The sequence below is a fragment of the Pagrus major genome, chromosome 22, assembly GCF_040436345.1.
Source record: "Pagrus major chromosome 22, Pma_NU_1.0".
In the NCBI taxonomy this organism is placed as follows: Eukaryota; Metazoa; Chordata; class Actinopteri; order Spariformes; family Sparidae; genus Pagrus; species Pagrus major.
In genome coordinates this window covers 21,453,287-21,469,382 of record NC_133236.1, presented here as the reverse complement: position 1 = coordinate 21,469,382, position 16,096 = coordinate 21,453,287, and the positions used below count along the sequence as shown (strand labels likewise).

Genomic DNA, 16,096 nt, shown 5'->3' with positions numbered 1-16,096 from the left:
GTCCAGAATACACATGATACTGTACAAGTTCATACATCCTTTTGTTGTACAGTTTACTGGATTAAAGAAACATAACATCTTGACATTAGTTATTAAAAACTGGTCCAAATGCATATACAAAGATAATTATCCATACTTTCACATCAACAGCATGTACTGGCTTTAAATGTGGTCACGAATTTTTCACTGTAAGAATAAACGCAGCGCATCGAGATTTAAATACTCAACAACAGATGTGCTTCAAAGAACAGGCATTAATGTATGTTGCACATGTCATGGTATTTATTTATATCCATTGATTTACATGCTACAATGGCTCAATGTAAATTATAATTTTATAATGGTTACAAACACAATACAGAAACCTCTGACTGTTTAGAGTTGATCCTGCCACATATCTGACAATCCACTGTCCTTGTCATTGTAGTCATAGGAACTCTACATACAAAAAAGACTTGAAAAGTTTAATGGACCTTTTGTCATTTTTACATTTTAGTCAGGTTACATTTGACAGGGTTTAAAAGAGTAAACAGTTACTTGTGTTTTGATTCGCCTATTGTATTTATCACAAGACACATTTTGTATTTACAAAGATTCTGAGCAGATAACTACGCAGATAACTCACCAATCACAAATGAGAACACGTGTCAATGTCTGAAATGACGGCATCTTCAAAATGATGCCAAAGGACCATCATCAGTCTCAGTATACACACTACACAGGTAAGCGTACACTTTTTCCCGAGTTGTACACATACAGTGATTTTTTTGTAGCATATTTAAACTTGGCAACACACATTTGACTCCAAACTCTACCACAGCTGTGTGCAAATGTTATTCCTGACTGAGAGATGTGAAAACATTTGCAGTCCACTAGGGGTCCACTGGCTTGGCTAAGTTGGCCCTGACTCTGGCTTGGTCGACAGCATCCAACATGTTCTTGCTGTCCATAGCCAGAGTGTGTGCTGCAGCCAGCATCTGTTTCTTACACTCGTCCTTCAAAGAGGTGATGGCATTCTGCTGGGCCAGCCGCATCTTGCTGATCAGCTCCGCCATGTCGTTGTTCAGCAGCTTCTGGGTGCCCTCGATCTGCGGGGACGGTAAACAAACATGGGTGGAAGGACACTTTTTCATGGATGACATGTCACAGGAGGAAAAGCACAAGTGTAAATAATGAAATGAACGATGACTCGAATCTATTTAGCTGCTTCAGTTTCAGTTTCGGGGTCTTGGTATTGTTTATGCCGACTCACTGTCACATTATAATGACTTACTGTGACACTTGAATACAACCAGGAGGCGATATGCAAAAATTTAACAGGAAGGACAAATTAGAAGTGTCTATAAAGGCCTATAAATACACCTATAAAATAATATGTCATCTAAATTCATAGACATGGACACTGTCTTTGTGAAGCTTGTACACATTTTGGTTGAAATTGCTTCAACCAAATGATTATTTTCCACCATCGATTGTTCTCATTAATCAATAAAATCGTTTAGTGTAATATAAAACGTCAATAAAGTTGTGAAAAATGCTCATCCCAATTTCCAGTAGTTCAAGTGCAACTCTGCTGTTAGCTGTTCATGTTATTTTGTCCATACAAGACATTATGGTCCATTATGTACATTTCGTTGACCCTGCGTGTGAATATCCTGCCTCCATGCCTTCCTTTTTCAAAAAAACCCTTGTAGCTCACAGTCTGGACTGGTAGCTGCACGGCTACAGTCAGCAGTAGTTAGTGGTTACTCTGGTGTTATGCTGCCCCCTATTTGTTGGGTGATTTAGTTCAAGAGGTCAATTTCTTACATATTGCACCTTTAAAGTATGTAAGAAATGCATCAAATTAAACATTTCTCTGTAGCCTGTTTGGTAAATTGATAGAAACTGCTCTAATATGCAAGCTATGGATTCTGGCTGTCCTCAACCACACCAGTAAGCATGAAATGATCACTTCCTCTTTGCTTTCTTTGTGTTCGAGGGGAAGTTCTGTCACTTTTTGTTTCAAGGACAAGTAGCAACAACAGCATGGGGGGGAATCAATAGAGACAGTGAGTAAGAAGATGAGAAAACACAGCAAACAAGCTGCAGACAATATACTGTACCTCCGTCCTGACAGACTCGTGTAAAGTGGGCAGTATGTCATCCACACTGCGGATCAGATCTCGTAAAGCCATCCCAACAGACTGTGGGCACAGATCAATGGGGAGAATTAATCCCCTGCATGACTCGAGAGGTTTGGCGTAACTTACAGTTCATAAACATTAAGTTTGAAGTGAAAAACAGATTTGTCTCGGCGTACCTGGACAAGGGTGATGTACTGCTCCGGTTGCAGCTCAGTGACGTCATTCTTGAGTTGGACAACAACTTTGACCAGGCCCATGACTGAATGATACACTTTGTCGTCAGAGCGGTCCAGCTCAGCAGTGGGCGCGGGCTAAAGAAGAGAGAATAATGTCTTTTTAATAATGGAAATCCCCATTACTTTACACAAAGGATCACTGGACACTATTTAAACTGCACTGAGGCGTCGATGCCCTTTCAACTACAGGGTAATTTAACTTCTTTGAGGTGACAGACTTCATTATAACTTCTTTTTTTTTTAATCTAAAAATCAAAGCTAATATAATTAAATGGTCTTTTCAAAGGTTGAAAAGACATTACAATAAAAAAACTGAATAGTTATAATTACGTGTGCTGTGAGCCGCGGGGGCTTCTCTGGAACTGGAACAATATGAGAGAGAGAGAGAGAGAGAGAAGAGACAGACAAGAGCGTTGAGAGAGAGGAATAATCATACCCTGAATTAAAATGTGGATTTGTGGATTTTTCTTCAAGCACTTACCATGCTCGCCGTCAGCTTCAGGGGACTGAAAAGAATAAGAGATAAGTCTTATGAGGACCAGAAAATACAAACTGTGTGTACTGTCACTGTCGAGATATTTAACAGCTCACAAACACTGTAGACAATAATGCACAAAGGTAATCCTAACAAACAGCAAGATAACTCCTTCCAGACTGAACTTATATAGAGAAGTACAATCTCCACTTAATTTGTTGTAATTAAAACTTCCAAATAAGGAGCATCGACTAATGTGCCTCTTGTACTTGATTGGTGGTGTCCTATATTTCCCGTCATGCCTGTGATATCCCCGAAGAACAACATGTGAAGCTTTTCACTGACAGATATATGACTTCAGTTATGATTGTATTGGTTTGCTGCAAATACATAAAAGTGCTTCAGCTGATATATTTGTGATCACTGGAGGAGGATGGAAAACATGTATTTTTATGAGCCCTTTCTCTTGTGCTATTTTATTAATCAAATGTATATTTAGGAGCAGAAATGGAACATGATATTTAGATTTACAGGACGTTTTCATTTGCATATAATCAACATAATATAATGCATGCATATAATAACATAATGATAGTGAAATTAGTAATTTCATGGGGACTATGACCATAAAAAACGGTATGCACTGTTTTACAGCCACTTCTTTCACGTTGTAAGCTTATGGGAAAAAGTATTTTTTGGGCCCCAGTGCATCACGTGATGTTGTTATTACATTAAAATTGTCTTCAAAGCTTGGCTCTTGTCCCTGGGTGCTTGGTTTCACCAGCAGCCTAGAATAGACAAACCAAACACGAGCTCTAGAGAGGGCCTTTCTCAATTTAAGTGGTCACTGTAAGGGAGGGTGAGGCGAGGGGTGTTCAGTTGGTTGTCATCTGCAACAACACCACAAGATGCCACTAAAACTTAAACGCTGGACCTTTGATTAAATATATAGAAATATATGTTGTCTAACATTCAGTTTTTCCTTTAAAAATGATCGGAAACTGTCTTAATTGCACTTTCCCTGATTTCCAATTTTATCCATAAGGCAAACTGCTGCTGCAAGTCACAGAAACATCATGGTGACTACATTTGGTCACTATGTTAACAAATAAAACAACCTGGGCCCAGATATCTTCAAAAGCCATTTGGTCAGCATGTTTTAGAGTTGAATCTTCCTTTAATCTGACCCTAAAATCACAGTTTCTATGTGTGGACACCTACCACTGGGTTTGCATGGTCCTCCGGTCCCATGGGGTCCTGCAAAAGAACAGGTATGTTCATTTTATAGAATATGGACGTGGACCCCCTCTTTGGTACTGTTATGAGGGGAACATTCAATTTAAGACTAGCGGGGCGTCGAGAGTGAACGAGCGGGTTGATATTGTTAAACGACGCCTTGTTCAGCGTAGCCTTCAGGGCCACATTGAATTCAGAGTGACACAGAGACACAGAGAGGGGGTTGACAAAAGTTAATGACGCTCTGCTTCCCACCAGGAGTCTCTCCTCCTTCTCCAGCCACTTTTTATCCTCCATCATCTGCTCTTTCTGATGGCGGAGAGTGTCCTGCATGTGCTGCCGCTCCCTCTGCCACAGGCGCTGGGCGTCCTCCTTGCTGTTGGCTTCCACTCGGACAAACTCGCCCTCCTTGAATCACAGAAGTATTTCAGAGGAAAGACGGGTTAACAGGGCAGAAAGTCTCAGTATTGCGGGTTTAATCAACATTGAACATGTGACTTCAAGTGTAATAAAAGTCTGTCTTACCCCCATGCTTCGACGCCGAGGGGACCTGACCGGCAACGTGAGAGTGTTCATGGAGTCCAGAGGGGACTGATATTCAGATGGGCTGGCCAGGTCAGGCGAGCTGGCACACAAAGCCTCGTTCAGCTGCACATAAACACACATATAACAGAATATGAAAAGTAAAGCCTTGGATGAAACAGGCATCTTTAGAGGTTACCTGGCTTCACTACTGTACCTGAATGTGTAGCCCGATACTGAGCGTGTTCCCAAACCGCCCCGGTTTCATTCTTGAAGGCTGCAGTAAATATAGAAGAGATGTATGAAAACATGCACGAGTACATGCATTACATCTGAATAATGTACTGTTTCGGCTGAAGGGATTCCCACCTTGGGAGGAGGCTCGTTGAAGTTGAACTTGGGGTCAAGGAATTTGGTGGAGCGCGCTCTGTCCCTCTCTCTCTCCACTTCCTGCTCCTTCTCCATCTTGTGGACATCGCTGAGAGATTAGATAGACAACAAGTTATATCATGTCTCAGTAAAAGAGATATAAATATTCAAATGGACAGTCTGACTTCAGTGCACCGTTGGTCTTCAATAACTTGTTCCCGAATCTTATTTTTTACAGTTTAAAAGCTAACCTCATCCTACATTGAACTTGAGAAGATAGAAGAACTTGAAAAGAAGAAGATATGGAGCTGATATTTATTTCTTTTCTGCGGTACATATGTCGATATGTCCCTGGATTACATTCTTGCGCTCCAGCCAAGTGCTCTAGCGAGTTATAAACAACAGCTGAACCTTGTCAGACTGAAGGATCGTCTCGACAGAGTGCTTAATTGCTGCGGGCCTCTACTTTCAGGCTCTTTGTCATTGCTCAGGAATTCAAAAAATACACATTTTGAGCACCCGTCTTCATTATTCATTTGATGATGGTTCTTGCAGGTCCCTGCAATATAGCACTTCATTGATTTATGCACCGGCACCGACGAAAGAGACATTTCAGAGTGATCCTGAACAACAGTGGTCCTCCGAACAACATGGTGGATTGGTCACCACCCAAAATACCTGTATGTGTGTGTGTGTGTGGGAAAGAATTACATCGCTGTGGAAAAGTGGAAACGCTGTCTGTATTTTAATGGCTGTTTATGCTTATGATTTTACTATGAGCTGAAAGTACAAAACAGCTTGACAGACTTACTTGATCTTCACCACCAGCTCGGTGAAGGTGGGTCTCTCTCTGGGGTCGTAGGACCAGCAGCGGGTCATGAGTGAGTAGAGGGCGGGAGGGCAGTTGTCTGGTTTGGGCAGCCTGATTCCCTGCTCCAGTTGGTTGATCACGTCTCTGTTCTCAAGCCAGAAAAACGGCTGCTGCCCGCAACTCATTATCTCCCACATACATACAGCTATTGAAGAAACACAGACAAAGGAGAAGCATTGAGGATGAGTCCATGTTTGGAGATCATTATGACACAATTGGACTGGTTTGCAGCAGAGGTCAGACAGATGTCTGTGTGCCTTCTGTACTTTGGAAACCTGCATGTGGCGCTTGTTGAAGTTGAAGGTTAACAATATGTAACCTAACCTCGTACTGTATGTTAGAGTGTCACAAGCTCACCAAACATCCAGACATCGCTGGCTGAGGTGAAGCGTCTGAAGTTGATGGATTCGGGTGCCATCCACTTGATCGGCAACCGAGTAACAGACGCTGTAAAGAAACGGGAGACATTTCAGTTTTGAACGGCAACATAAACAGGCCTCTGAAGTATTTCATGTTCCCCCTTGTCTATCTATTTTGACAAGGATATGCGTGAAATATGAATCCAGTATTTTTACGTCTCCTACCTTTGTAGTATTCTTCATCCTCGATGTATCTCGACAGACCGAAGTCTCCGAGCTTCACACAGTCTGGACTGGCGACTAACACGTTCCGAACCGCGATGTCTCTGTGACAAAACATGAATAAGACAGAACAGTTTATGTATGTACAGGTGAAGATGATACAAAATGTATTATCGCTCAACTGATAACACACTGAAGTCTGTTCACTGATTGACCTGAATTCGCCTCTCGATTACTGCAGCGCTGCCATGACTGCAGCAGAATATAAATCAAAAAGAATGTTTGCATTTTCCACACAGGCAGAAACTCATTTCCTCTGCTGTGTTTTTTCTTCACGGGAGATTGAATCCACAAGCAGCTGCTTTGCTGCCTGAAACCTGTTGATAACATTCTGCAGGAACATTCATCTCACATCAACTTTCTGTAATTTGTGTGTCTTGGTATAAATATTTATAAGTTTAAAAAAAAAAAAAAGTTTGACCCAACTTTACATTCAGATGCTGTGTTAGCCTTTTGTCAGGGATGCACAATATTGGATTTTTTAGCAGAAATCAGATGTGCAGATATTTTCCAACTCATTTCTGGCTGGTTGCCCATGGCGATATTTGCACATTTGTTTCTCTCTCCTGTCCTGGATTGACATATTATTATGTCTACTTTTATCATAGTGGCCCACAGGCAGATGCAGACATACAATGCTTTTCAAAACATACACATTCACCGGAAAAACGTCATGTATGCATAATTAAAGCTCATCTCATGGGCCTGTCATATCAGGCCATGCTGACTCATTTGTAAGCTTTATCTGCTGACGACATGTCAACAGTATTATGCATCCCCGGACTTTGTTTTTCTGGCTACATCTAACGATAGGACCGTCCTTTTCCTTCCCCATCCCTGTGATTTACCACTGTAAACTAAATCACAGGAAATTATTTCAAGAACGTACTGAACCTGTAAATCTGCGTGATGGGCCCAGAACATTACAGGTTGTGCCTCTTTTGTTAGGACATAACAAAGGACCCAATTTATCTAAGTCCTACTCCTCCAGATTCAGCACACACAGACTGTACAAACACCATCACCACGTACAAAATCAGCTTAGGTTAGCTGGTCACGGTGACTCAGAAGCACTGTCAAAGTGACAAAAGTTTTGGTACACTCCGAACACGAGACTTTGGGTTTCTGTGTGATGTTTTAGGGAACTGTTTTGGATGCATTGGGATCAGTTAGCTTGTTTCTTAGAAGCCAATGAGCTCACAACTTACATATTCACAAATATCAAGCCTTCAGTTTAACATATGTTACATATACATACATATGTGCTGTGACATGTTACATACAGTTACATGACTATTGTTTTAGCACTTTTTAAAGACATTTTAAAGGGTACCTCCACCAATTTTACACATTAGAGTGTGTTTACAGGTCTTGGGGGGGTACGACTGCATATGTGAAAAATGATGTTGTTGCATTTTGGGTAATGTAGGCACCAGGTTTTGAAAAGCAGTCCACTGTCCACAAACAAATGATCAAAATCCATACAGCTACAGATATCACCTTTTTTATTCCAATCATTCTTCTTCCTTTACACAACATGGTGCCTACATTACCCACAATACAACTTAGCTACTGAGTCACATCACTGGAGGCAATTTATCAGATTACATGCAGCTTCCTCTAAGCCGCAAAAGGCTTTATACTTTTTTTCCCCACATATGCAGTAGTACTCCCCAAGACCTGTAAACACACTTTAATGTGTAAAATTGGTGGAGTTATCCTTTAATGTACATGTGCTCTGTGTTATCAGTTTACCCTGTGATAAAAAAAGAAACGCACAGACAGAAGCAACAGCAGTGTCTCCTCTTCCTGGATAACAACACAAGTCGGCTCACCTGTGCACCATGTTGACCCCTTCGAGGTAGACGAGAGCTTTGCAGATCTGCAGGCTGAACAGCACCAGAGTTATATTTGTCAGATTGCTCTGGTTCTGTGTCAGGTAGTTCCCCAGCTGCAAAAACATCGAGTGAGACAGGAGTTCACTTAAAGAGTCTCCGTCACACTTCGCTTGCACAAGTCTAGCTGCAACATGACTATACAGCGTGATCGAAAAATCTAAAAAAACAAACCATGACATTAAGATTGGCACTGACCTCTCCGTGCTGATAAAGCTCCATGACAATCCACACAGGATCGTCCTCGATGATTCCAATCAGTTTGACGATGTGCTGGTGATCGAGTTTCTTCATGATCACTGGCAAAACACACAAAGTTCACAATGTTACCATCGGAGTTATTTATATTACGGTTATTTTATCGTTTTCTACAAATTTTTCTGATTACCTGCTTCACTCATGAACTTCTCCATCACATCGGGTGAGCAGTCTTTACAGGTCTTCACCGCCACATTAACTCTGTCGCCATTCTGTCCAGTCAACAATCGAAAAAGACATTTTTAACAGGAAATAGTGCATACTGCGCATGTATTTTGACTAGGAAGATACACTTACATCTTTTTTGTAAACTCCGTCGTAGACTTCCCCGAAAAAGCCCTCACCGAGGATTCGTCCCAGAACAATGTCACTTCGGTCGATGCCGTACTTAACAACTACAGAATGAGAATTACAGTCACGAAATTCAAGAGTGAGTTACCTCAGTTATTATTCTGTGTGTGAACGCAAACTTTCAACAAACCTGATCTTGGCCTTTCGTCCAGAATCTCGCAGTAGATATCTGACCCTGAAAATACAAGAGAAAGATTTTGTTTTCCTAATCATACCCTCATAGCTTCTATTAATTAAGTAATAAATTCATTAATTAAGAACATGATATGTATTGTATTCTACATGGAGGTTGTGTAAAAGTAAGAACACTGTCCGCTCACCCATGCTGTTTCTGATCGAGCTGTCTCTGCTGCTCCAGAGAAAAGACAGAAAGAGGAAAGCCCTCATCATAAATTCTCAAATTATGGCTCCTCAGAGCGCCGACAGGATGATTCAGTAAAACAGCCTTCCTCATCAATAACTCTAACTCTTCATTTCATATTACAACCAAAGAGGGGATGAGTACAGTGTGGACTCAGCAACTGCACTGACGCTCTGAGAGGTCACAAATCATTCAGAGTTGTGCAACGGACAAAATCCACTCACTTTGTGGGAATGTCAGGCAGGGCAGTCCGTTGATTGGCATCTAGAGTATGACATAAATTAGTATTTATAATTAAAATTTTGTTAAAATAGCTTCATACAACAAGTAAATATTCATGCTGTTTATTGTAAGCTTTAACCAAAGCCATGAGAAAACAAAAGAGGAAGTAGCTGCATCATACACACCTTTATTTGGTCTGTAGATAACAGTATCGTCTGTGTCGTTTTCCATCCGACAGTACCCATCAATCAGGTCCATCATGTTCTCCGCCATAGGGACCGTCGCCACATTGATCGATAGGCGCTATGAGAAAGGGAATGACAATGTGAGCGCAGGTGCCGGGTCTAATCCTCTGTGCAAACTGTAGTAAATGAACTTAGTACTTTATTCTAATCCCGTGCGATGTAACATTGTTCAACAGTGTTGCTGTGGTGCTTACTTGTCTGGCCCCCTCTACGTCCATGCTAAGGAGAGCCTTGCCGTCGCTCTGAGACAAGCACTGTATTTTCTTGATCTGTTTGAAGTCGGCTAGAAAAACAGGCTGAGGCACAAGACAGAGAAGTGCAATGAGATCGATTACGTTTAACAAGCGGTGTCAGATGTGCTGTGTAATGATGCAGCATTCACTCAAAGCAAGAGATGTGGAGCAGATTCTTTGCAAGACGTGTCTGGAATTGAAAAATTAATAAATGAAATCAAACTTTCAGAATAAAATAATGGTATTTTAAGATACTAGTTCACTTTAAAGGACTGTCTGTACAATAACTTTGAAGCAATCAGTTAGCCTAGCTTAGCATAAAAACTGGAAAAGTAACATTATCTGCCTACCAGCACCTCTAAAGCTCACTAAGTCGTATGTTGTTTGTAGTTTGTTTCACCTGTACAAAAACCAAAGTCTACAAATTACAAATGAGGTTATATGTGGGGTCACGTGGGGTTTCATCAAGCTTACCGCTGAATTCTTCTGTGTGCGTTGGCGAATTCCCCTCCCACCGATGACCAGCTCCACTGACAGACTCCAGCCTTGCTGTTGACAAGTGAGAACGGTTAAATGTTTAGTGAAATTCATGTGAGCAGGGGCAGAATAAGGTTTGGATCATCATGCTGATACTCACCACGAGTTCACAGGGGAAAACCTCCTCGTCATAACTGTTGAAATCTTTGAGGGTCTCAAAAAACCTGACCATGCAGTCGTCCTCCTTGAGCGTCGCGTACTGCTGAAACGTTTGCTGGATCAACTTCCGTAGCTGCCGTGACTGAAACACAATAAAATATTTTCAGTAGTAAATACGGGAAATAAGTGTGTGGTTGTCTAGGCATTAAGAGCTGAAGTCATCGCTTACCTTCATGCTGTTAATCAGCTGTTGAGGAAAGAAAAGGTCCAGGCCCACTTCTTTTCTTCATTTATAAAGCCAAATTCAGGGGGAAAAAATTAAAGCCATGCCAAAAGTCAACTTTTATTGAAGGGAATATAAATCAAGCTGCTCCAAAACTACAGTTACAAGATTTATGAAAAATAAAAACTTACTCTAGCAGCTCAAAGTTGGACTTCTTCTCTAGACCTTTTGCATTCATGTCTTTATAGAACCTCCTGTTAAAGAGAGAAAAAATAAAACTTGAAAAATTTATTGAAACCATACCAATAAATCAAATTAAATTGAACGAAATTAAGGCGAATGAACGAGAAGAATGCAGCGACTCACCTGATCTCCAAACAGCCGAGCTGCAGCGCCATCCCATCACTGACCTTACTGGCGTGGAACTGCATGTAATCATTGCGCACCTGTCATGAAATAAACACAGAAGTCAGACAAGCCAATATAAACACTGGACTAAATACATTTGTATAATTATTATTTTGCCTTTCTGCAGAATCAAATGGTCTCCAGCAGCCTCGTAGCAAATATGTTGCGGCCACACACACTCTCATGTTGTATGAAAACAATACTTCTTATTGCTGAGTATCCATTGGCAAAAATATGAAAACAAGAGGTAAATTCCATATAAGCCAAAAAGTTACCTGTTGGTAAAAATACACTAACGTAGATCTGTCATCTTTGAATTTTTCCAGGAAGTTGACAGGAACGTATCTGATACGAAGGTCGTACCTGCAGAAACACCAAGCAAGTTTATCAAATGTCAGACTTTAAAGGAGACCTGTTGTGCGTTTTCATTTTTCCTTTCCTTCAGTGTGTTATGTACGTTCTTGTGCGTGTAAAAGATCTTGAAAGTTAAAAAGGTCAAAGTCTGCACCAACAGAAGCTCCTCTCTCCCACAGAAATCACTGCTCCTTAAACGCCTCGTCAGTACTCTCTCCTTTAATTGACTTTGTGACATCACACTACGTCACCATGTCACACATTTGCAAAATTAATGCCAAGCGGCTTGTTCGGCATGTAAGAATTGATTTAGCATAGCTGCTCTGTTGTTGTTAGCATTGCTGGCTCAGGCATGTGAGAGCTGACCAATCAGAGGAGACTGGGTATTCGGGAGGGGGGCCCTTAAAGAGACAGGAGCTAAAACAGAGTACAATGCTTCTGCACTGGACAGTATGAAAAAACTGATGTGGTTTTTGAGCATTAAAGCATGTAAACATATTGTTGTAGTAACCCAAAATAAAATTGCAAAGCTAATGAGCACAATATGTCTCCTTTAACATACTTCATCTCAACAGATCACATTCAAACACTCGCTCTACAAGACAAAACCAGATACAAACATCTGCGTGACCGATCTTTACCTCCACTCAGCTTCCACATGATGGCTCTCGTAGCGTTGTTCTACCTCTCCGACTGTCAGATCTGGATGCAGCCAGTGAAGTTCTTCTGACTTCAGGTGCTTCAGCAGGAGACCGTAGCATCCTGCGTGTTGGATGTTTGGCCCCAATCGACCGCTGATCAGAATCGAACGAATAATGGCCTGAAGGAGACAAGAGAGTGAGCAACTTCAAAAAATCTATCACAAACTTTTAGCCAGACATTTATTGCACTTTGTGGATATACTTGCTTCTTCTTTGGCACTGGAGATAACATGTTAAGCTTTTATTTTTGGCTGTTGCTGTACGCTCAGAGAGGGAATAAGAGTATTTGCACATTGCTAAAGAATTTATTATCTTTCCTGCATGTTAAGGATGCCAAATTAAACATATTTCTGGCTCAAATACAAAACACCACCTTTCGAATCTCTTTATCACAGTCTTCTGACACATCACCACCTTTCCCCAAATTTTTTTAAGATGACTCTCACCCTAATTTGCCAGGAGCTGTCACATTTCACCAGCTTGAAGTTCTTGCCCAGGTTGTTGTTGCTGCAGAAGCACACTTTGAGGATCTTGACGGAGCCTTCGTCTCCAGTGAAGTTCAGTTCAGGGTTGGACTCTATACTACTTTCTCTTGGACTGGGAACCTTCCAGCCCAAGGTGTCTCCGGACATCACCTCATACATTGTCACGGTTGTGTCGGCACCATCATATCCAAATCATCCTTCAGACAGACAGAGGAAAAAGACTTTAATTAAGATTTTAAATGAGTAGCGAAGCCTCAGCGGTCCATGTCTTGATCCTTAACTGGTAATCTTTAACCCTAAAGAAGGAAAAGGTTTTAAGGATTGTAAGGATTGTGGCCCATGAGAAGAAATCCTTAATGTTGAATGAAAGTCTGAGACTAAAGTTTCTTTAACACAACAGTACACACTGTTCTGTGACTCGCCTCGTCGTAGTACTGAAGTCATGCTAAGCTTCACATTGATGTTTTGATCTCGTGCCATGTGTTGTCTGACTCACACCATTTGACTCTCAGATCCGTCAATTACATTCTTTCCTAACCGTGATTTCAAGTGAGGGCCTGTGTGATTCATGAAGCGAAAACTGTGACAGTGTGTAGACTTGTATCATTTATGTCAAGAAAACTCTTATCTAGAAGGACATTTGATCTTGTCAAATGAAAATGCAACTTAAAATTCCTTACGTACCCGCTAAAAAGGCAAACGTGGAAGAGGAAACTTCCTGCCCACACGCTGACAGGGATGAAAAAATGTCTTAAACCCAAACAAAACACCTAAATCTATTTGTAACCGAACGACAGTGAATAGCTGAGAGATGACTAACCGACCCATGCAGTAGCTTCTCCGTTCTGAGCCGTTATGCAACTTGTGTTGATTCATCCTGAGGTGAGAAAACTCCAAAAGTAGCGGGAAAGCAGCTCTTCTGTTCTTCTTAAAGCAACAAATTCACATTTTGGGAAATACTCCAACCCTTTCACACAGCCATTGCCGAAAGTAAGATAAAAACACTGATAGCATATCTGTCCTTTCAGTATTAAACACACAACAGGAACTTTTGACTGGTTATGAAACAGTCTTAATCTCAAACTGATGCCTCTAAATGACTTACATAAGCAAACAAGACCAGCAGTGAGAGTAATGGGGATCAGCTATTTGCATATAGTGATTCTTAATGCCACCCAACGGGTCGGATTCTGGAAACTAAAAAATTTACTATGACTGAGGGCTGAGGATTAATTGAGGAGTCTCAGCCTGAGGGAAGAAGTTGATCTGTAGTCCGTCTTACATCCCTGCTGTACCTCGCAGTGTCATTATGAAGACATAACATTACCATGGAATGTGAATAGCTTTAATTAAAATTACCATTAGAGGTCGATCACACAGACTCGGTGCTCCAGGTGCGGCCTCTTTTTTAAAACGCCTCGGAAAAAGCATCAATTTGGACAAAACAGCGTGGAGCGCTACCACTTTCGTCCACAGGGGCCGCCAGAATCGACACAAAATGTACGTTCGTTGTAGCTGCTTTAAGCTCGAGTCATGGTTAGCTCAGTTTAGCGTAGCTTAAAGACTTGAAACATGAGGAAACAGTTACCCAGGCTCTGTACAAACATCACAAAAATCTGTCAGCATCTAAAGTTGAATATGTTATAATATCTTCAATCTTCAATTCAGTGGTTTCTGGTGAGTGTGTATCAGATCATTTGTGTGCAGTGACTTCCTGAAATTGCCATGAGGTCATTTTCACACCTCTGGTTTTGAGATACAGCTTCTTCCTGTCGCACATTTATTCATTCAGTCACTGCACTTTAACTGTTTACTTATTTATTCATTCATTGCACAACAACTGCTTATTTAGGTCTGTCCTAATATATTTTATTTTCATTATGGATATAGTTTCGTTGTGTTCTTTTTATACAATTACAATAAAGTGTCTCTATTACCTTTAAAGATGCGAGAGGGTGCATTTGTTACCTTAGCACAGAGCCAGGCTAGCTGCCTTTCTCCTCTTTCTGGTCCGTGTGCTAAGCTAAGCTAACCGCCTCCTGGCTCCAGCTTTAAATTTAACACACAAACATGTGAGTGAGTGAGTGGCATCAATTTTCTCAACTAACTCTCGGGAAGCAAGTACGCGTATTTCCCAAAATGGCAAACTATTCCTTTTCACAATATAAATACCTCTCAAGAAAAACATCCCAGCAGCGGTAGATCCTGCTCTGACCACTTCGCTTTAAACAAACACAGCGATGGTTACCGGAGATCGTAAAAAACTTCAGCAGCAGCTGCAACCACGGCCCACAAATGCTCAACAGGAAACAGTCAAGAGAAATCTTATCACTGGATAAAAATAAAAACTGAGAACTTGCACGCATTTTGAATGAACTTTCAGCTTACATCTGACATTGAGAAGGGCAGCAACCCACTGATGCATCAAATAAAAGATCAGCAAAAACTTCACCCGGAGCCGCTCTCACCTTAAGAACCCTGACATAAGTCAATCTCACCTCCTCACATTAATATTCTGGCCTGACAATCAAACATCTGAGGGCATGTTCACTCAGTAAACAGAGCAGGAGTGGGCTAAATACTTCAGAAACAACCTTGACAACACACCTAACTCTCAGTTAGAGATTCTGCCGGTTACCCACCTCAACAACAGCGTCCGTCAGAGAAGTGCCCTTTGGCTGTCACAACGTGTTTTCTCATATATGAAGCAGCATGCTGCGAGTCTGCTGCGAGGGAGCTGAGCTGTGTTGGTTTCTCTCAGGGCTTTTCTGCCGCCGCTGGACGGGGTTGTGTTTTGTTAGCCTGAGGCCATGAATTCCCCAGCAGGGCTGTGTGGGTGTGTTTGCGTGTAAGCTCGCTTGTGTGTGTGTGTAGTGACAGAGCGAGAGAGAGAGAGAAAGGGGAAAGAGAGCGAAGATGAGTGTGCAGCATGGCAGGCATGTTGCACCATCACCTGAGTGTGGGAGGCCTGACAAGGAGGTGAAGTTTAAGAGTTCTTCTAAGATAAGAAGACATCCATGGATTACAGTGTGTGGGGGGGTTATGGATAGACAAAAACATTCTCTGGTTCATGTGGAGGAAGTGATGAGTAAACCTAGTGACATACAGTATATACATTGTAGATGTGCTCAGATCACATTGTAAAACCAAAATATTTGCATGCACTACGTCTCCAAGAGGAATGACGTAAGACAGAGAAAGCCTGTGGCTTATAAATGGCTTATAACATAAATAGATAGGTGAGGGCT

At 41.4% G+C, this 16,096-nt stretch overlaps 1 protein-coding gene across 1 annotated transcript; it reads right to left on the bottom strand.

Annotated features, from left to right (window-relative positions):
- Nucleotides 1-268: 268 nt before the first annotated feature.
- On the bottom strand, nucleotides 269-15,620 carry ptk2bb (protein tyrosine kinase 2 beta, b). The gene is made up of 31 exons (XM_073493230.1): nucleotides 15,491-15,620; nucleotides 12,810-13,045; nucleotides 12,304-12,482; nucleotides 11,584-11,671; nucleotides 11,267-11,346; nucleotides 11,092-11,154; nucleotides 10,907-10,961; nucleotides 10,679-10,819; nucleotides 10,516-10,590; nucleotides 10,003-10,104; nucleotides 9,749-9,866; nucleotides 9,566-9,605; nucleotides 9,301-9,329; nucleotides 9,111-9,155; nucleotides 8,927-9,024; nucleotides 8,760-8,841; nucleotides 8,570-8,670; nucleotides 8,312-8,427; nucleotides 6,420-6,520; nucleotides 6,193-6,282; nucleotides 5,776-5,980; nucleotides 4,965-5,073; nucleotides 4,813-4,872; nucleotides 4,599-4,721; nucleotides 4,329-4,481; nucleotides 4,059-4,094; nucleotides 2,844-2,868; nucleotides 2,693-2,724; nucleotides 2,303-2,437; nucleotides 2,106-2,186; nucleotides 269-1,088 (listed from the first exon to the last, which is right to left on the bottom strand). Exons 2-31 carry the CDS (start codon nucleotides 13,005-13,007, stop codon nucleotides 873-875), a joined length of 2,976 nt encoding a protein of 991 aa, XP_073349331.1. The 5' UTR covers nucleotides 13,008-13,045; nucleotides 15,491-15,620; the 3' UTR covers nucleotides 269-872.
- Nucleotides 15,621-16,096: the final 476 nt, after the last annotated feature.

Coding starts and splice junctions, on each gene's coding strand:
- ptk2bb (XM_073493230.1), bottom strand. CDS start 13,007: ATGTATGAGGTGATGTCCGGAGACACCTTGGGCTGGAAGGTTCCCAGT. Junction 9,330..9,565: donor CTGCCTGACATTCCCACAAA/GTGAGTGGATTT, acceptor TCTCTGGAGCAG/CAGAGACAGCTCGATCAGAA. Junction 2,725..2,843: donor TGAAGCTGACGGCGAGCATG/GTAAGTGCTTGA, acceptor ATATTGTTCCAG/TTCCAGAGAAGCCCCCGCGG.